Raw genomic sequence first — 22764 nt, forward strand, 5'->3', positions numbered from 1 at the left:
TAGAACACACGGCAGTATCTCTATTTTTTTTTTTTTTTTTTTTTGCATTTACTAAGGGATGCTTTGTGGCATAGCATATGATCTATTTTCAAGAAGGTTCCATGTGCTGCTGAGAAGAAAGTGAATTCACTCGTTGATGGATGGAATATTCTATATATGTCTATTAAGTCTAGGTTATTGATTGTGTTATTGTGTTCTATGGTTTCTTTGTTTGGTTTTTGTTTGGAAGATCTATCCAGTGGTGACAGCGGTGCGTTAACATCACACAGAATTATTGTGTTGTGGTCTATTTGATTCCTGGAATTGAGAAGGATTTGCTTGATGTACATGGATGCACCATTGTTTGGGGCATAAATACTTGCGATCATTATGTCTTCCTGATTTATGGTTCCCTTAAGCAGTATGAAATGTCCTTCTTTATCCATTCTGACTAACATTGACTTGAAGTCCACTTTATCTGAAATAAGTATGGAAACCCCCACCTTTTTACTGGGTCCGTGTGCATGGTAAGTTTTTTCCCATCCTTTCACCTTTAGTCTGTGGATGTCTTTTTCTATGAGATGATTCTCTTGAAGGCAGGATATTGTTGGGTCTTTCTTTTTAATCCAATCTGCCAGTCTATGTCTTTTGATTGATGAGTTTAGGCCATTAACATTCAGGGTTATTACTGTGATATGATTTGTATTCCCTGTCATTTTGGCTTAGTTTTGGTTTTTAACTTGGCTTGTTTTTTTCTTTAAGGTAGTTCCTCCCTTCACTGACCTACATTGTTTTTCATTTTCTCCTCATGGAATATTTTGCTTAGAATGTTCTGTAGCACAGGATTTCTATGTGTAAATTCTTTTAACTTTTGTTTATCATGGAAGGATTTTATTTTGTCTTCAAATCTGAAGGCTAGTTTTCCTGAGTATAAGATTCTTGGTTGTCAACCATGTTTTTTCAGAGCTTGAAATATGTTGTTCCAGGCCCTTTAGCTTTTAGAGTATGGGCTGAGAAATCTGCTGACATCTATATTGGTTTCCCCCTATATGCAATGTGATGCTTTTTTCTTGCAGCCTTCAAAATCTTATCTTTATTTTGTATGTGAGGTATTTTCATTATAATGTGCCTTGGTGAGGATCTGTTGTGATTTTGTGTATTTGGTTTTCTGTAAGCCTCTTGTCTTTGATTTTCCATTTCATTCTTCAGGTTTGTGAAATTTTCTGATATTATTTCATTGAATAGGTTGCTCATTCCTTTGGTTTGTATCTCTGTGCCTTCCTCAATCCTGATAATTCTTAAATTTGGTCTTTTCATGATGTCCCATAATTTCTTGGATGTTCTGTTTATGACTTCTTAACATCTTCTCAGTTTGTTCCACTTTATTTTCAAGATTAAATATTTTGTCTTCATTGTCTGAGGTTCTGTCTTCCAAGTGGTCTAGTCTGTTGGTGATACTTTCCATTGAGTTTTTTATTTGGTTTATTGTTTCCTTCATTTGAAGGATTTCCATTTTTTTTTTTTTTGAGAATTTCTGTCTCTGTTGAAATGATCTTTTGCTTCCTGCAGTTGCTCTTTCAACTGCTTATTGGTGTGATCATTCATTGCTTGCCTTTGCTCTCTTATCTCATCATTTGCATCATGAATCATTTTAATTATGTATAATCTGAATTCCTTTTCTGACATTTCTTCTACCATACTGTCACTGGATTTTATTAACATAGAATCTAGGTTTGTTTGGATCATTTTCTTCCCTTGTTTTTTCATGTTATTCATGTATCTTCCCCTCTAGCAATACAGATCTGGGGTATTGCAGTCCCCCCCCACAGGCTTATACTGACCCTATAGGTTTCCAAAATCTTTTCTTTAAGGGGGAGATCAATATTAGCAGTGCCTAGTATAGACAATATGCAACCCTAAACCAAATAGCTCCTATGAGGACGTTAACAATGTTGTCATAATAAACAGAATGATTTCAATTATTATCTTAAGTATAACAAATAGATTTGCAATTAGGTCTGCAATTTCTAATGGAGGACAAAGAAGATGGGGGGATGAAGCCTGTAGCTGTTAATGGGATAAGAAAAGAATACAGAGAAGTTCTAGATCATAGAAAGTGTGAGAGTGTAATCTAAAGAAGTTGGTTGTTAGCATGGCAAAAGGGAGAAAGATACTCTGAGTGAACAGGTAAACAAAAGGAAAAGAGAGCAAGAAAAGTAAAGAAATGAAAACTTAAAATTTTTCAGTAAGGAGAAAAAAAAAATCTACACTATAACAGTCATATTGTATTCCAACCTCCCAGTTTTCAGTAGCCTGAAGTATGAGAGGTACCTGATAATGAACTTCCAGTCTCCAGCAGGCATCTCAGAATGAGATTTTCCCCACCTAAATATGGGAGATACAGCTTCCAGGATTATCCAAAATGTCTGCTCTGGCTTCCAAATATGTTGGCAAATGGGGAGTTGTAGCACAGGGTGTGGGCTTGGTTGACTGGAGGTCCTGGAGGCGGGGTTCGGTTGGTTGGGCAGGGGTCCTGAGGTTGGGTGTGGTTGGTCTGGTTGCAGGATCCTGAAGGTGGGGTGTAGTCAGTAGGTCTGGTGGTCCTGGTTGTAGGGTGCAGTCTGTGGGGCCAATGGGTCCTGGAGACAGGGCTCAGACAGTTCGACCACGGGTCCTACAGGCCCTGGCTATTTTTCAAAATGGCAGCAGCATGTGTAACCAAACCTGCAGTTACTGTGACAGCAAACTTCCAGGCAACAGCAGGCCATTGGCTCTTCACTGGCGGTCTGCTGGCTGCTGTCGGATGATTGGCAGGTGAACCTTGGGTGGTGGGTGATGGGTAGGTGAAAGGCAAGTGATGGACAGGCAAGAGGCAGGCAAATGGTGGATGGTAGGTGCCGGACTGTGAGCAATCTGCACTCAAAAAGTAGTCGATATGCTGGCAGACTGTAGGTGGTCACAGTAGACAAATGGAGTAAACAGCAGGGGATTGATAAGTAGCAAAAATTGCCTCACCAAGAAACAGATGTCCTCTGCTTGAAACCCAAGTTATGGAGCAACAAGGAACGCAGCCTCCCTCTAGTCCGCCATCTTGGATGTTCCTCAAAATGTATAAATGCATTCTACTGTCAGGTGCAACTAATCAGAACAAATAAAACATTTTTAAAAAAAGGTTTTAACTGAAACAAAAGAAAGAACTCTTTGAAGTTGTGTTTATGTAGGAGTTGTCCTCGAAAGTTCCTGTTTTGTGTTGCATCTAACAGTCATTTATTTAGTGAGTTTCCTAAAAGGAATATTTAAGTGGTTTCTAACTTTTCACTACAGCTACCTACACATTCTTATTTATTTCAGTGTTAGTACTAGATATAGAAACTCTAGGATTTGTATAAGTATTTATTCGTTGTCTCTACTTATTGCAGTATAAGTTCTAAACACAGATAATATTTAAGTTTTTAAAAATCTTTATAAGGCCAGGCCAGGTGGTGCACGCCTGTAATCCCAGTGGCTCAGGAGGGTGAAACAAGATGATCACGAATTCAAAGACAGCCTCAGCAATGGCGAGGCACTAAGCAACTCAGTGAGACCCTATCTCTATAAATAAAATACAAAATAGGGCTGGGGATGTGTCCCTGGATTCAATCCCCAGTACCACCACCGACCAAAAAAATTATCAAAATTATAAGAAAACAGTCAGTTGTAAAACATGTGTTAAGAAAAACAACATTCATGCCGTTTTTGTTACTATTGCTTTGTAGTAGAGTTGAAGATCTGGTATTGCGATACCCCTTGCTTTGCTCTTTTTGCTGAGGATTGCTTTAGCTATTCTGGGTTTCTTATTCTTCCAGATGAATTTCATAATTGCTTGCTCTATTTCTGTAAGGTATGTCATTGGGATTTTAATTGGAATTGTATTGAATCTGTATAGCACTTTAGGTAGTATGGCCATTTTGACAATATTAATTCTTCCTATCCAAGAACATGGGAGATCTTTCCATCTTCTAAGGTTTTCTTTAATTTCTTTCTTTAGTGTTCTGTAGTTCCCAGTGTAGAGATCTTTTACCCCTTTTGTGAGATTGATTCCCAAGTATTTCATTTTTTTTGAGGCTATTGTGAATGGGGTAGTTTTCCTAACTTCTCTTTCTGAAGATTCATCACTTATGTATAAAAATGCATTGGATTTATGAGCATTGATCTGTAACCTGCTACTTTACTGAATTCACTTATGAGTTCTAAAAGATTCCTGGTAGAATTTCCAGGTTCCTCTAACTATATAATCATGTCAAGAGCAAACAGGGATAGTTTGAGTTCTTCTTTCCCATTCGTATCCCTTTAATTTCTTTGGTTTGTCTGATTGCTCTGGCTAGAGTCTCAAGGACGATGTTGAATAGAAGCGGTGAAAAAGGGCATCCCTGCCTTGATCCAGTTTTTAGGGGGAATGCTTTCAGTTTTTCACCATTTAGAATGATATTGGCCATGAGCTTAGCGTAGATGGCCTTTACAATGTTAAGGAATGTTCCCACTATCCCTATTTTTTCTAGTGTTTTGAGCATGAAGGGATGCTGTATTTTATCGAATCTTTTTCTGCATCTATCGAAATAATCATGTGATTCTTAACTCTAAGTCTGTTGATATGGTGAATGACATTTATTGATTTCCAGATGTTGAACCAACCTTGCATCCCTGGGATAAAACCCACTTGATCATGGTGCACTATCTTTTTAGTATAGTTTTGTATGCGATTTGCTAAAATTTTGTTGAGAATTTTTGTGTCGATGTTCATTAAGGATATTGGTCTGAAATTTTCTTTCCTCGATGTGTCTCTGTCTGGTTTATGTATCAGTGTGATATTGGCTTCATAGAACGAGTTTGGGAGGGTTCCCTCCTCTTCTATTTCATGGAATAGTTTGAGGAGTATTGGAATGAGCTCTTCTTTAAAGGTTTTGTAGAACTTGGCAGAGAACCCATCTGGTCCTGGACTTTTCTTTGTTGGTAGGCTTTTGATGACCTTTTCTATTTCATTGCTTGAAATTGATTTATTTAAGTTGTGTATGTCCTCCTCATTCAGTTTAGGTAATTCATATGTCTTTAGAAACTTGTTGATGTCTTCAAGGTTTTCTGTTTTGTTGGAATGTAGATTTTCAAAATAGCTTCTAATTATGTTTTGTATTTCACTCATGTCTGTTGTGATATTTCCTTGTTCATTCCAAATTTTAGTGATTTGAGTTTTCTCCCTGTTTCTCTTTGTTAGTGTCGCTAAGGATTTATCAATTTTGTTTATTTTTTCAATGAACCAACTATTTATTTTGTTAATTTTTCCGATTGTTTCTTTTGTTTCAATTTCATTGATTTTGGCTGTGATTTTAACTATTTCCTGTCTTCTACTACTTTTGGTGTTGGTCTACTCTTCTTTTTCTAGGGCTTTGAGCTGTAGGGTTAAGTCGTTTATTTGTTGATTTTTACTTTTTTGTTGAATGCGCCCCATGAAATAAATCTTCCTCTAAGTACTGCTTTCATAGTGTCCCAGAGATTTTGATATGATGTGTCTTTGTTCTCGTTTATTTCTAAGATTTTTTTTATTTCCCTCCTGATGTCTTCTGTTATCCATTCATCATATAATAGCGTATTATTTAATCTCCAGGTATTGGAGAAGTTTCTGTTTTTTATTCTGTCATTTATTTCTAATTTCAATCCATTAATGATCTGATGGAATACAAGGTAGTATCTCTGTCTTCTTGTATTTGCTAACAGTAGCTTTGTGGCATAAAATATGGTCTATTTTAGAGAAGGATCCATGTGCTGCTGAGAAGAAAGTGTATTTGTTCTTTGTTGGATGGTATATTCTATATATGTCCATTAAGTCCAAATTGTTGATTGTGTTATTGAGATCTGTGGTTTCTTTATTCAATTTTTGTTTGGAAGATCTATCCAGTGGTGAGAGAGGTGTGTTAAAATCGCCTAGTATTATTGTGTTGTGGTCTATTTGATTTCTGGAATTGAGAAGGATTTGTTTGACGTACATGGATGAGCCAATGTTCGGGGCATAGATATTTATGGTTGTTAAGTCTTGCTGATTTATGCTTCCCTTAAGCAGTATGTAATGTCCTTCTTTATCCCTCTGACTAGTTTTGGCTTGAAGTCCACATTATCTGATATGAGGATGGATACTCCAGCTTTTTTGCTGTGTCCATGTACATGGTTTGTTTTTTCCCATCCTTTCACCTTAAGTCTATGGGTATCTCTTTCTATGAGATGAGTCTCTTGCAGGCAGCATATTGTTGGATTTTTCTTTTTAATCCAATCTGCCAGTCTATGTCTTTTGATTGATGAGTTCAGGCCATTAATATTCAGGGTTGTTATTGTGATATGATTCGTATTCCCAGTCATTTGACTCATTTTTGTTTTTTTTGACATGATTTGGTTTCTCCTTTATTTGGCTATTCCTTTAGGCTACTTCCTCCCGTTGCTGATTTTCATCATTGTTTTTCATCTCTTCCTCATGGAATATTTTGCTGAGAATGTTCTGTAATGCTGGCTTTCTTTTTGTAAATTCTTTTAGCTTTTGTTTATCACGGAAGGATTTTATTTTGTCGTCAAATCTGAAAGTAAGTTTTGCTGGGTATAAGATTCTTGGTTGGCATCCATTTTCTTTCAGGGCTTGGTAAATGTTGTTCCAGGCCTTTCTAGCTTTTATGGTCTGGATTGAAAATCTGCTGTATTCTTATTGGTTTCCCCCTGAATGTAGTTTGATTCTTTTCTCTCACAGCCTTTAAAATTCTGTGTTTATTTTGTATGTTAGGTATTTTCATAATAATGTGCCTCGGTGTGGGTCTGTTGTAATTTTGTAATTTGGAGTCCTATAAGCCTCTTGTATCTGGTTTTCCATTTCATTCTTCAGATTTGGGAAATTTTCTGATATTATTTCATTGAATAGATTGTTCATACCTTTGGTTTGTTTCTCTAAGCCTTCCTGAATCCCAATAATTCTTAAATTTGGCCTTTTCATGATATCTTATAATTCTTGTAGATTCTCTTCATGATTTCTTACCATCTTCTCTGTTTGGTCAACTTTGTTTTCAAGATTAAATATTTTTTCCTCAATGTCTGAGGTTCTGTCTTCCAGGTATTCTAACCTATTGGTTATGCTTTCTATGGAGTTTTTAACTTGGTTTATTGTTTCCTTCATTTCAAGGATTTCTGTTTTTTTTTTTTTTTTCAGTATCTCTAACTCTTTATTGAAATGATTTCTTGCTTCCGTAATTGCTCTTTTAACTGTTGATTGGTGCGATCATTTAATACCTGCATTTGTCTTTCATCTCCTCCTTCAATGCCTGCATTTGCTCTTTCATCTCCTCGTTTGCTTCCCTGATTGTTTTAATTATGTACATTCTGAACTCCCTTTCTGACATTTCTTCTGCTGTGCTGTCATTGGGTTTTATTGATATAGTATCTAGGTTTATTTGGGACATTTTCTTCCCTTGTTTTCTCTTATTGGTCAGATATCAGTGGGACTCTGAGATATTGCAGATTTCCTCTTTGGCTTATAGTGTCCCTGTAGATTTCCAGTGTATCACCTCCCAGCCTTCAGTAGTCTGAAGTCTTGGAGGAACTTGATAATGCAGTGCTTCCGAAGAAAGCTGCCCCTAGCCCGCTACTGGTTCCAGGGCTGGGGGCTGGCTCTGTGCGGAAAGGCTCTCACTGGGCGGACTGCTCCATGAAGCTGGCTGTGGAAGGATCCTGCCACCGGAGGGAGCAGGGCTGCTTGGGGAAGACTCTGGCTGCCCCGCCCTGGTCCCAGAAGCCACCTGTGGGCCGGGGCTTGCCGCTGGGTCCAGGGCTTGGAGCTGGCTCTGTGCGGAAAGGCTGTCGCTGGGTGGCCTCCTCCAGGAAGCTAGCTGTGGAAGGAACCTGCTGCCGGAGGGAGCAGGGCCGCTTGGGGAAGACTCTAGCTGCTCTGCCCTTCTCCGAGTAACTGCCCCTGTCCAGGCCTACCACCCGGGACCGAGCTTCACCCGGTGGGAGAGACTCACCCTGTGGCTCTATATTAGTCTGAGTCTCTCAGTGCCTCCCCTTCTTGAATCCTGGGTTCTGGAGCAATGAGACATGCAGTCACCCTCTAGTCCGCCATCTTGGATCTCCCTAAATCCTTAATTGTATCTGCAAAGGGTAACAGGGATTAGAACTTGAACAAACCTATTTAGGCACACAACACAACCCACTACAGTATTATCCTGGTACCCAAAATTCTTATTCATTATGTAAAATTCATTCATCCATTCTCAGTATTCCAGGAAATTTCAACCTATTGCAACATCAGTGTTAAGTCTAAAATCTCATCTAAATATCATTATCTCAAAAGCCTCAAATGTCATCATCTAAACCATTCAACCCAGGTGTGGGCCAAGATCTGGGTATGGTCAATCCTGGGGTATATTTCCTTTCTGTTGATGGACCTGTGAAACCAGAAAACAAGTCATCTGTTTCCAGAATGCAGTGGTGGCACAGGCATCAGATTCCCATCTGAAAGGGGGAAATTGCTGGTCCTGAACAAGTTCAGAAGCTAGCAGGGAAAATTCCATTAGGTCTCAAGGCCTGAAAATAATCCTCTGTGACTTAATGTTCTGCCCTAGTAACTCCAGTGTGGTGAGCATCTGGACATGTGCTTCCAGCTCAGTTGATGTCTGGGCCTGCACTCCAGGTGCCTTCTGTGCCCAGGGTGATGACTTGATTACCCTTTGCATTTGGAGCTCTGTTTTCCTCTCTGACTGTGACTACTGGCTTCTGCCTTACACCCAAGATTTGAGTTTCTGACTGTGGTCCCATGTCCCTGGTCTCTGCTCCCATAGCTCCACTTTCAGAATCATTATTTCTCTTTCTTAAAGGTTAGCATATATTTACAGTTTGCTGCCTATCAGCTTATCTCCTATTTGTAGAATTCCAGAAACCTGGTAATCTGCCTTTATTTCATTTATTTTCTACCCTTCAGCCTAGGATTTTCTGTATCTTTGATAGTATAATATTCTCAAAGCCATGTGGATCTTCTGTGTACACCAAGTGACTTTATGCTGTTAGACAAGTTTGTACTCTACAGATCCTTTGAGGATCTGTATCTATTCCTGACTTTTTATAGATGGTCGATTGGACCCAGGAGCCAGTTACCTAATCTTTTTAGCAAAAGGTCATCCAGTCACATTCCTAACTTTTCTCTTAAAGTATGCTTTTATAATAGTGAATTTCCTGATTGTAGCTTATTTTGGAATATGAATAGACTAAGAACAACCAAGTGATTAAGTGCTAGTTCCTTTTTGCTTAACACTTCCTAATTTCTTTTCTCTTGCATTTTACTAAAAGCAGCAAGGAGAAACTAGTGTACACCTTCAATCCTTTGCTTAAAAATCTCAACTAAATATGGACGTTTATCACTTTTAAATTCTGTTTTCTACCTACTAGAATACAACTCAGCTGAAATTTCTACTCCTTTGTAGCAAAGTTAACTTTTCTTCCAGTTTCCAAAGACATGTCCCTCATTTCTGTCTGAGATCTCACCAGAAACACCCTAATGTTCATACTTCTACCAGTATTCTGTTCACTATGATTTATTTACACTCTCAATTGACAGACCTCAGGGACAGCGATGTAGTTCAGTGGTAGAGTGACTTGCCCACCATGCAGTAGGCCTTAGATTCAATCCCCAGCAACCCTCCCACCATAAAAGATAAAAGGATAGGTCAAGTGACAGGTGCTTTTTCTGCCATGCTCTTCACTTCCTCCTGAGCCCCCATGAGTATTACCTTTAATGCCCGTATTTCTACTCACCATCTGTTCAAAGTAATATATGCTTTTATTTTCTCTTACACCTCAGTATTCTTCCAGTCTTTGCCTATAACATAATTCCAGAGTCACTTCCATTTTTTCAGATACTTCTTATAGCATCATGCCTCTTCTTGGTACTAAAATCTGTATTATTTTCATAAGTTTTTGATAACAATTTTCTAAAACATGGTGATTTTAAATAGCATATATTTATGTATGAATGTAAGATTCCTTAAGTCAACATGGTGACAGGGCCATTCCCAAACTTTGGAGAGCAGCCTTAAAATAGGAAAAATCACGAAATGTTATAAGAATTTTAGAGAGGTTTATATCCACCATGATTAGGGTCATGTTTGTAGATTTATTGATAGGTATTTTATCATTATTTGGCTGGAAATTGTTCCTTACGACTCTGATGCCAGCACCTGGAACCACCAACTAGGAGGATTGTTGTATTTGTCCTAACACAAGTAGGCGAAGCTTTTCTTAAATTCAAAATGCTGTCTTCCCTCTCTCCCTCTATCTCTCTCTTTTCCTTTTCTCCCTTTTTCTTTCCCCTTCCTCCTTCCTTTCTCTTCCCTCTCCCATCTTGCTTCCTTCATTTTTTTGCCCTTCTTTTCCTTCCTCCTTATCTCCTTTCCATTTCTTTCTTTCTTCCCTGCTTGGCTTGAGTTAATTATCATAAGCGTCTACCTCTCAACAAAAACCTCTTAACAAAAGCTTTTGAAGAGCTTGACAAAGCTGAAGACAAATAACAATCTAATCTGCTCCTTTTTTTTCTGCTGGAGCAAATAATAATGTGACATTGAAGTAGCAGTAGGAATATAGCATATAGCCAATCCAATCAACAAATTAGCCATCATCAGCCAGGGTTTTCCAAGAGGCTGTGTTTCTCAAACTATGCAGAATTTGGCTTTTATTGTTAACAGCATGTAATTGGTAAGTGAGATGTTATGGTAATGCAGAAATAACAATGGCAACAATAATTACATTGTTATAAACACATATTCTCTTATGAGTTCCTCATGAGCAGTTGTTTTCATCTTCAGAGTGTTGAATTTGGTGACTAGCTTATTCTTTCCACATTTGCTAACTTATTAATTACTTTCCTAAAAGTTTTAGTTTGGACATGAATATGAGGTTGTCTTTTATAAATTAACACATAGAAAAATCAGTTACTTCTTTGCTAATACAAGCAGATTGTGGTCTTTGCATATCCTGTCTTTTATCTGTTAGGAAAATTCCAGGAAGAGTTTGCTTTAGTATCTTGTTTTTGATTGAGAGGATTCAGCATAGCTGATCGTTTTGAATTTATTTGCTGATGAAATTTATGCAGTGTGTTAAGGCAGCCATTAATGGGATAGGGCCAGAGATTGATGTTAATCTTTCATGATTTGGAGTATGGTAAGCTAAAGGGAAATCTTATTAAGCATGTGTTTCACTACTAGGGATGGTTTATTTCCATCCGTAGTGTTACGTGATACCTTTAGTCTGATTCTTACATCCCTATGTCTTTTTTTCTTCCATTTAATATTTGGCTAAAATAATTAGTCTGTGATTGGGGAAGAATTTGAAGTGTTCTGTCATGTGCTGTTTTAGTTAGAGTATGTAAAGAGACTGAGGAATCAGATAGAATGGAGAGGTAAAGAGTAAACATTTATTCAGTGGGAAAAACTTCCTGTTGCATAAGACTGTGCTGTGCAGGTGAAACCTACTTTCTTTGTGAGAATTTTGGTTTCTTTAGGAATCAACCAGGCTTCTTGTACCTCGTAGATGGTAGGGTCAATGAAAAATGAAGAGGTGTTTGTTTTGTTGTTTTTCTTCTGATTTGATAGTATGATCTAAATGAATCTTTATTGCACTATTCTGGCATTTATAAATAGACCATGGTGGTGTGTTGGATTCTTTAGATTCTGGTAGGGGAGAATTTTATACCATTTTCCAGTCATAACCTTTCAGTGCATTGGTTGGATGTTATCCTACTATCTTTATTTTGATTTTTGCCCCACAGATTTCCTTTTGGATAATCTGAAGGTGTTTATGCCTGCCTTTTCCAATATAGTTGATTTGTTGTTATGAAAAGGAGGCAATCTTGTGGCTTTAGAGAAAGTAGTAGTGAAGCCTGTATTGAAAAACCATTCTCAATCAGATGATATTAGCTAATTATGTTCTGGTATGCTATTTATAGACTGTTTCATGGCCAAAAAATTTGGAAAGCAAGAATCAGTTGTCTTTTAGTAGGTGGAATGTAATACTTGATTGATCCATGGAGTTTCTTTCTTTTCTCTTTTTTCCCTTTTTAAAGACTTGTAATAATTTATTCCAAACATGTCAATCAAATGTTGGATTTTAACCATCTATGTGGCAAAGAATTCTGTTTGCTATGCATGGATTAATTTATTAGAGGTGATTAGTATGGGTTCTGGGTGGCTTGGCAATGGCCAACCATGATAGAAGTGAATTGAAAAATATTTATTAGTTTGTACCATAACTTCAGGTTTTTTGTAAATAAATCTTGATTCAGATATCTTAAATTATACCAATAAAAAGTTTGCTAATTTTTCATTTTTCTGGAAAGCAAAATGGTTGCTTGTTTACATAGCTGTTCAACAGATACTTTTTGAATACTAATCATGTCCAGGCACATTAAGAATATGAGATATATAATCATTTTGAAAAGCAAAGAGTTGGAATCGAGTGGTTATGTGTAGTGGAGGGTTGGTTGGAATGTGCTTCTGATAACCTTTGAAAATTACCTTATTTTGCAGCATTTTTGTCAGACCAGAATTTCTGCTTGACTGTAAGGAATTGATGAAGAACTTTTTCAAGTTTTACCAAGAATGACCAATTGTCATTGGTCATTGACCGATTGTCAAGTTTCTTCAGAAAGTATGATATGTGACATGAGTTTCTGTATTATTGAATTTCATACTGAAAGCAAACCTGTTAATAAGATTAGGAATACAGTTCATTTTTTAACATGATTTTTTTGGGGGTGCCAATGCTAGGTATATAATTCAGGTCCTTGTACATGCTAGACAAGTACTCTATCACTGAGCTATGTTAATAGCCTAGAATATTTTTAAATAAACACTGAGTGACTATCAGAAGATGTGATTTAGACTTTGTCCTACCCTGACTGAACTCATTTACCTTGAACAAATTTCTTGTCCTCTTTAAGCCTCACTTTCCTCAATGATAAAATGAGTGCATCAGGATAGTTATCTTTGAAATCTCTTCTTATTTAAAAATTATGCAGTTTTATTTAATGTGAGGGTATTTTCCTGAGTCTTCCCTTTCTAGTGATGCTTTGGGATTTGACATTTTGAAAGAAAGCTATCATTGTGGTTAAATTTGGTTTTGACTACTTTGAAGGTAGGTTGTAAATTTTGGGCTTTGTATTCTTGAAATAAAATTTTCAGACCATGTATGAGTAGTGTTTGGTTATTCCTGTATTTTTCTTTTGGTAACTGGGTAGCCTGGTATGCTACAGAGTGGTTGTATTAGCAACTTTGAAGTAAGCAGAGCAGTGTTGATTAATCTAATTGTAGCATACTCTGTCCTAGAATAGCCTTAAGGAAGTTGGGAGGTTATCTTAGAAATAATTTAATCCAACTCTCTTACTTAACAGATAAAGAAGCATGACCAAAAACATGTTAATTTATATGTACAGCTTATATCAGAAAAAGAACATCAATTATAATCTTATTCATCCATCCAGCATGTATGTGAACCTAGGTTCGGGACCATTTTCCATGTTTTAATATTCTTATTTTGATGTTAAGTAGTTCTGTCTCTCTTTGATGAAGAATAAAATTTTTTTCTCATTTCTCAAAAATACTTGACCTTCAAATTCTGCCCATTATATTTTATTTATTCAGTCCTTATTTACTGAGTGACACAATATGTAAGGCACCATGAGATACATACATTCAAGATCAGGTAAAACTTTACCTTCTCAAATTGAATATGTGTCAGACTTGAAATATTTCTGATATCTGTCTTTTCCTCATCTTCTCAAGAGCCATCGTGTTAGAATACTGTCATTATCTCTCCCAATATAGTATGTGTTTGTTTGTGGGGGCAGGGTATAGGCAGTGATAAATTAATGCAAAACATTCAGTAGTGATAGGTTCCATGAAGAAAAATAAATGAAAATTTGTGGATAGTGATGAATGTGTATTATTTTATATAAAATTTCTGATTGTTCTGAAGTTTTAAAAGAATTCTCCTGGCTACTTTACTGGAGAGATAATGGAATTTCAGCAACAAGAGTGTATTGTAGTAATTCTGGTAAGAAATGCTCATGGTACTACTAGAGAAGTAGCAATGAGGATGTTACAAAGTGCTCAGACACTGGATCGTCTGATGGTTATAATATGTTTAAGTAAATTAATTAAAGGAACAAATATTTGTAAAGGATTTAGAACAATGCCGGGTAAACAGTCATGCTATTTAGGAGTTTGTTAATGAAAATCAAGCCAACAAGATTTTCTGAATGATTGCAGCACATGGTGTGCAAGGGAGAAAGAAGAGAAATTAGAAATGATTTCAAGATTTTTTTTTGTCTGGGCATGGGAAAATTTATAGAGGAAAGCCAGGATTTTGATTTTGAACTTACTAAATTTGAGATTCTTTTTAGATACCCATGTAGTTATGTTAATAGATAAATAAATTTGGCAATCAGTCATGACAGAGTTTGGGAATATATATTAAGGAGTTTACATAAATAGTATTTAAGGTAATAGAATCAAGATTAATTAGTGTTTGAAAAAGAGAAGAGGTCTGACTTGTCAAATGTCCCAAGGGGGAAGCACCATCACCTGTTTTATTTTACCTCTCAGCATGGTTTTCTGGTTTTCCTTTCTCAGCTATTTACTTTCAATTCCTCATGGCCTTGTGCTTCCCATATTTTTTAAACAGAACATTTTCTTTTTCATCTGCAGCATTAGAATGCTACAAACTGCCCAGTCATTCATTGAAGTAAAAGTCAAGGATTTCATTATTTTGAAAACAAAACAGAAGACAAATCATGGATTTTCTTTTTCTTTCAGGAGAAACATAAACAAGAATTAGAAGACATGAGAAAAGCTGGTCATGAAGCCCTTAGCATTATTGTCGATGAATATAAGGTAGAGGTTTGAGAAGCTTCTTTGTTTATTCTTTTAAACTTGAAAAACTTTAATAAAAATTTTAACACACATAAAGCATGTGCAAGCAAACACAAATTATAGACTTACAGTGTAGCATATTTTGGTATATCATTCCTTTTAGTTGATCAGTCAATGTCCATTGAAACATACTTGGTGGATTACAAGGTAATGCTAGATATTGCTCTGCATTGGTGCAACTTAGACCATTTGAAAATATGACAGCAGCAGGTCAAGAAATCTGAATACAAAATACTATAGAATTCATTCCTATGTTCTTTTTTTTTTGTCTCTGTGGAGCAAAATAATTCAAAAGAAGGTGGCAAGGGAGGAGATAGGATCATGGAGGTATAAGGTAGATCAGTATAGTAGAAAAATGAGACTAAGAGGTAAGAAGGTAAGAAGAGAATGGGATAGAAACATGGAATAAATTTAATAATAGCATGATATATTCATATATAATTGTACTCATAAGAATTTTACCTATATATATATATGTGTGTGTAGAAAACACCAATCAAAAATAAATAAATAAGGGAGGAAAAGAAGATCAATAGAGGAGAGAAGAGAGAATAACAAGAGGGAAGAGAGAAAAGGGAAGTTGGGGAATGGGGACTGAAATCAGTTTCCACACATGTGTTATTTTGTCATATGAACCCAAATACTAGATATAATTGTATTGCTCTAGTAAAAAAATTTAAAAACCCAGTACCAGTGCAACCAATACAAGAAACAAGGAAATCTCAATTTTAATTAAAAAACCAAAACGTAACAACAGATGGCAACCTTCAGCTGATACCAATGTTAGAATTATTTGACAAGAATTTTAAGATTCTTACGAGGATGACATCCTTCATAAAAATGTTTTATCAAGCAATTATGAACATCACAAACCAAATGGAAAAAAAACAGAAAAATCTCAAAAAGCTTCAGCAAAGTAATAGATTATCTAAAGAAACACCAAATGTCGATAAAATACAGCATCCCTTCATGCTCAAAACACTAGAAAAAATTGGGGTAGTGGGAACATTCCTTAACATTATAAAGGCAATCTACGCTAAGCCCATGGCTAATATCGTTCTAAATGGTGAAAAACTGAAAGCGTTCCCCCTAAAAACTGGAACAAGGCAGGGATGCCCTCTTTCACCGCTTCTATTCAACATCGTCCTTGGGACTCTAGCCAGAGCAATCAGACAAACCAAAGAAATTAAAGGGATACGAATGGGAAAAGAAGAACTCAAACTATCCCTGTTCGCTGATGACATGATTATATATTTAGAGGAACCTGGAAATTCCACCAGAAAACTTTTAGAACTCATAAGTGAATTCAGTAAAGTAGCAGGTTATAAGATCAATGCTCATAAATCCAATGCATTTTTATACATAAGTGATGAATCTTCAGAAAGAGAAATTAGGAAAACTACCCCATTCACAATAGCCTCAAAAAAAATAAAATACTTGGGAATCAATCTCACAAAAGAGGTGAAAGACCTCTACAATGAGAACTACAGAACACTAAAGAAAGAAATTCAAGAAAACCTTAGAAAATGGAAAGATCTCCCATGTTCCTGGATAGGCAGAATTAATATTGTCAAAATGGCTATACTACCTAAAGTGCTATACAGATTCAATGCAATTCCAATTAAAATCCCAATGATGTACCTTGCAGAAATAGAGCAAGCAATTATGAAATTCATCTGGAAGAATAAAAAACCTAGAATAGCTAAAGCAATCCTCAGTAGCAAGAGCGAAGCAGGGGGTATTGCAATACCAGATCTTCAACTCTACTACAAAGCAATAGTAACAAAAACGGCATGGTATTGGTACCAAAATAGACAGGTAGATCAATGGTACAGAATAGAGGACATGGACACAAACCCAAATAAATACAATTTTCTCATACTAGACAAAGGGGCCAAAAATATGCAATGGAGGAAAGATAGCCTCTTCAACAAATGGTGCTGGGAAAACTGGAAAACCATATGCAATAGAATGAAATTAAACCCCTATCTCTCACCCTACACAAAACTCAACTCAAATGGATCAAGGACCTCGGAATCAGACCAGAGACCCTGCATCTTATAGAAGAAAAAGTAGGTCCAAATCTTCAACTTGTTGGCTTAGGATCAGACTTCCTTAACAGGACTCCCATAGCACAAGAAATAAAAGCAAGAATCAACAACTAGGATAGATTCAAACTAAAAAGCTTTCTCTCAGCAAAGGAAACTATCAGCAATGTGAAGAGAGAGCCTACGGAGTGGGAGAATATCTTTGCCAACCATACCTCAGATAGAGCGCTAATTTCCAGAATCTATAAAGAACTCAAAAAACTCTACACGAAGAATACAAATAATCCAATCAACAAATGGGCTAAGGAAATGAACAGACACTTCACAGAAGATGTACAAGTAATCAACAGATATATGAAGAAATGTTCAACATCCCTAGTAATAAGGGAAATGCAAATCAAAACCACCCTAAGATTTCATCTCACCCCAATTAGAATGGCGATTATCAAGAACACAAGCAACAATAGGTGTTGGCGAGGATGTGGTGAAAAAGGAACACTCATACATTGCTGGTGGGGTTGCAAATTAGTGCAGCCACTCTGGAAAGCAGTGTGGAGATTCCTCAGCATACTTGGAATGGAAACTCCATTTGACCCAGCTATCCCACTCCTTGGCCTATACCCAAAGGACTTAAAAGCAGCATACTACAGAGATACAGCCACATCAATGTTCATTGCTGCTCAATTCACCATAGCCAGATTGTGGAACCAACCTAGATGCCCTTCAGTTGATGAATGGATAAAGAAACTGTGGCATATTTATACAATGGAATATTACTCCGCAATGAAGAATGAGAAAATTATGGCATTTGTAGGCAAATGGACGAAACTGAAGAATATCATGTTAAGTGAGATAAGCCAATCTCAAAAAACTAAAGGACGAATGATCTCGCTGATAAGCGGATGAGGACATATAATGGTGGGTGGGAGGGGTTAGCATTAGGTTTAGGGTTAGGATTAGGGTTAGGGATAAGGAGAGCGGTAAGAATGAAGGAAAGAAGGACTGTATAGAGGGAAAAGAGGGGTGGGAGGGGTGGGGGGAAGGGAAAAAAAATAAACATCATTGCCCTATGTAAACGTATGATTACACAAATGGTATGCCTTGACTCTATGTACAAATAGAGAAACAACATGTATTCCATTTGTATACAATTAAAAAAAAAAAAAAAAAGAAACACCAAATGGAAATTTTAGCAGTAGAAAATGCAATTAACAAAATAAAAAAAAAATCAGGGATGGTTTAATAGTAGATTGTAGAATAAAGAAAAGAATTATGAATTCGAAAATAAAGAACATAAATCACCTAATTTGAAAATAATGAACAGAAAAGAGTCTGAAAACAAATGATTAGGGATTTAGGAACCTATGGGATTACAACAAACATTCTAAAATGTTTTGTCATCAGAGTCCTAGAAGAAGAAGATAGAGTTTGAAAAAATTTTGGTTGTAGTAGCTAAAATGCCCCCAAATTTTCAGACTATATTATACTATATATTCAAGAAACCAAGAGAATTCCAAATATTTTAACAAAAACCAAAGAACAAATCAAAGATATTTGCCAAGGTACATTGTGATGGTTAATGCTACATCGACTTGACTTGGGCAGGTTGCTCAGCTATTTGGTCACTGCTGGGATGTTTCCACAAGGTGTTTTTTGGGAGGAATAAGATTACCATTTAACTCTGTGGACTCAGAGTAAAGCAGATTGTCTTCCATAATGTGGATTGGCAGCATTCAATTATTAGGAGATCAAAGATTGGTTTTCCCCAAGCAAGGAAGAATCTGCCAACAGACTTAATTTGAACTGCATCATTACCTCTTCCTTAGGTCTGCATCCTGATATCCTTTTGACTTCAACTATAACATCTGTCCATCCCTGCAAAATTTGAACTTATTAGACTCCTTAATTGCATAAGCCAATTCCTTAAAATAAATCTCTATATTTGTACATATCCTATTAATTCTGTTTCTCAAGAGACTTTGTTTAATACATCAGAACCAAACTTCTCAAAACTAAACAGAAATTAATCTTGGAAGCAGCAAGAGTAAAATGATATTTTACCAATGGGAGAAAAAAAATTAGAATGATGGTGGATTTTTCACCAGAAGAAATGGTAGAACTATCAATTATTGGGGGAAAACAGAAAAGGAAACTCTCAACCCAAAATTCTGGTGGTAGGGAATCAACATATTCTCAGATTAAGAATTTGTCACAGCATACCTACCTGAAATAAAAACGGCTAAAGGATAATGTTTAAACAAAAAGGAAATGATGGAGAAGTCCTCGAACATGAAAGAACAAAGGGAAAAGCAAAGACATGGGTAAACATAATAGACTTCCCTTTGCCTTTCGAGTTTTCTAAATTATGTTTGATTGTTGAAGCAGACACTCTAACACTGTCTGATGTGGTTCTTTATGTAAGGAACATTTAGGAAAATTTTACTGTAAATAAGCCAGGATAGATAACATAAAAGAAAAAAAGATTCTACAGTTTACTTGAATTTGTACAATGCTGACTCTAGTAATGCTATGAATTTTTTATTATGAATATTCCAAATTTTTCTAGTCCCTTTTCTGCAACCTGTCTCATAATAAAACTTAAGACTTTCTTTATTAGTAGAGTTTCAATGTAGGACTCTATAATCTTGAAGCCATTTGGATATAATTCACATTCAGACATGTATTTCAGAAATGATAATTTATAATGTAGTAGAAAATGCTTTTATCCATACATCACAATTATCCAAGCATCTGAAGTAATGCCTAGCAATGATCACTACAAAATAAAGTGTAATCATTTATTATGATTTTGAGTAGGATACTATTTTAATATTTAATAATCTTTATTTTTAACAGTTATGAGATATAATTCATATACCATAAAATTCAGCTGAAGTTTATGTTCAGTAAATTTTCTGTATTCACAAGGTTGTGCAGCTCTCACTGAAGTCTAATTTTAGATCATTTTCATCACCCAAACATGAAACCCTATACCGATCAGCAGTCTCTTTCCACTTCCTTCCAGTTAGGCCCCTTCGCCCCTAAGAAATACTGATCTACATTATATTTCTACAGATTTGCATTTTTTAGGCATTTCATGTAAGTAGAATTATGTAATTTTGAGTCTTTAATGACTGACTTCTGTGACTTAGTATAATATTTTCAAGTTTTATCCAGTTTCTGTCAGTTGTAGTGGTATGCCATTCTTTTTTTATTGTCAAATAAAATTCCCTCATAGATATATATTGTTTAATTTATCCAGTCATCAGTTGATAGGCATTTGAGTTACTTCCACTCTTTGTTATGAATAATGTTACATTGTTATATATTTTTATTTCACTTGAGTGTATATGAGGGTTGAAATTATAGAGTCATATGGTTGCTCTTATGTTTAACATTTTAAAGAACTTCCAGAATGTTTCCAGTGTCACCATTTTACATTACCATCAATAGTTCTTCCATTTTCTCTGTGTCCATACTAACACTATCTTCCATAAAAGAATTAGCTGTCCTAGTGAGTTTGAATTCACATTTAGCTCTTCTAAATTGAGTTAATTACTTTATATGGTATAAAGAAGGAATTCAACTTTTTTTCCATGTGTATGTGGTACTATGGATCAAACCCAGGGATACTCTACCACTGAACTATGTCCTAGTCCTTTTTTTGTTTTATTTTGAGGCAGGGTTTCCCCAAGTTGCTGAGTGTCTTGCAGAGTTGCCAGGGCTGGCCTCAAACTTACAATCTTCCTGCTCAGCCTCACAAGTTGCTGGGATTATAGGCACATGCCACCAGTTCAGCTCAACTTTATTCTTTTGCCACAGGTGTCCTGTTTTTGCCAACACTATTGTTGAAAAGACCATTCTTTTACTTGGAATTGTTTTGTCATCCTTGTTGAAAAATCAGTTGATCTTATATATGTGAGGGGTTATTTCTGGACTTCACTTTGAACTATCAGCATATCAGATACCACACTGTTTGATTACTATAGTTTTGTGATATGGTTCGAAATTATAAATGAGTTGTGGATCTTCATTCCTTTCTAAATATTTTTATTATTTTCCTTTTATTTGCCTATAAATTTAGTTTATGCATGTAAATTCCTTCAAGATTTGGTGTGGAATTTTGATAGTTTTCTGGTCATTAAGAATTGAAGAGCTTTATATTTATTTGTATCTTACTTTCTTTTAACAATGTTTTGTAGCAAGCATTTTATTCGTAGATGGTATTAGAAATTGAATTTTTTATCTTTTTTAAAATTTATTTTTTAAAAGTTATTTTTATTGTAAACAAATGGGATACATTTTGTTTCTCTGTACATGAAGTAGAGGCATACCATTTGTATAATCATACATTTACCTAGGGTAATAGTTTGCAACTCATTCTGTTATTTTTTTCCTTTCCCCACAGAATTTTTTATCTTAATTTCATTTTCAGATTATTCCTTGCTACCAAATAATAGAACTGATTTTTGCATATTACTCTTATATACTTAAAAATTCTAGTAGGTTTTTTAGTAGATTCCTTTCCAAAGCATTTATTTATATACAATGTCATGCTATCTACAGGTAGAAATAATTTTACGTCCTTCTTTCCAACTGAATACCTTTGATTTCTTACCTAATGTCACTGACTGGACTTCTAGTACAACTGGAATAAGACGTGCCATGGCATAAATCCTTGTCCTTTTCATAATCTTAGGAGGAACAACATTCAGTCTTTGTCTTTAAATATCATGTTACTAGATCATAGCTGGACTTTATAAGGTTTAAGATATTTCTTTAATTTCTAGGTTCAGTTTTTTAAATTAAATGTCACAGAATTTTGTCATATGCTATGCCACTATCTATTGAAATATTGATTCTTCTTTTTTAAAATTATCTGTGAATTTGGTGTGTTCTGATTTATTTTTGGATGTTGAATCAGTGTTCCATTCCTGGGGTAATCTCACTTGATCATGTGCAATTTTTGTATTTATGCTGTATGAATCAATTTGCAGGTATTTTGCTGAGTGCTTTTTCATCTATATTCCTGAGGGATATTGGTCTGTACTTATCTTGAGTAGCCTTTGTCTGACTTTATGATGAATTTAATACTTGTGTCACTAAATGAATTAGGATATATTTTCTTATATTTTTTGGAACAGTTTGTGGGGGATTTGTATTATTCTCACATGTTTTTTAGAATTCATCAGTGAATCCATTTAGTCTTATACTTTTCTTTTGGGGCAGTTTTAAAATAAACTCATTCTATATACATACTTGTTATAGTGGTCTAGTTACATTTTCTATTTTGTTCTTGAATTGATATGGTAATTTTATCTTTCTTAGGAGTTTTCTGTTTTTATTTTTTGGTACATATTTATAGTATTTTCTTATGGTCCTTTTTCTCTCTGTAAAATTCAGTTGCTACTCCTTTTTCAATATTTGCTTTTTGAGTCTTCTTTCTTTTTCTTCATCAGACTAGCTAAGCGTTTATTAATTTTGTTGGCATTATCAAAGAATTAACTGTTGATTTTGTTTAGTTTCTCTCATTTTTTAATTTTCTATGTCATTAATTTCCACTGCAGTTTCATTGCACCTGGCCTTCTGCATGCTTTGGGCTTAGTTTAATTTTTTTTTCTAATTCAAATTAAAAAATTAATAAGTCAACCTGAATGATATAGAATAGTAACTGATAGACTTTTGGAAGGAGTGGAAGAGAATAGATAAAGGAAGGCTGGATTTTATCAGGGAATGCTATATACACACATTGAAAT

General features: G+C 35.5%; 1 protein-coding gene across 1 annotated transcript in view; it reads left to right on the forward strand.

Moving 5' to 3' along the window:
• Positions 1–22764, forward strand: part of Ccdc91 (coiled-coil domain containing 91) — a 363605-nt gene that overhangs the window by 168834 nt on the left and 172007 nt on the right. The window contains 1 exon segment of the mRNA XM_047550439.1: positions 14844–14921. Within this exon segment, the coding sequence (XP_047406395.1) occupies positions 14844–14921 (78 nt within the window).

Source organism: Sciurus carolinensis, chromosome 4 (assembly GCF_902686445.1).
Source record: "Sciurus carolinensis chromosome 4, mSciCar1.2, whole genome shotgun sequence".
In the NCBI taxonomy this organism is placed as follows: domain Eukaryota; kingdom Metazoa; phylum Chordata; class Mammalia; order Rodentia; family Sciuridae; genus Sciurus; species Sciurus carolinensis.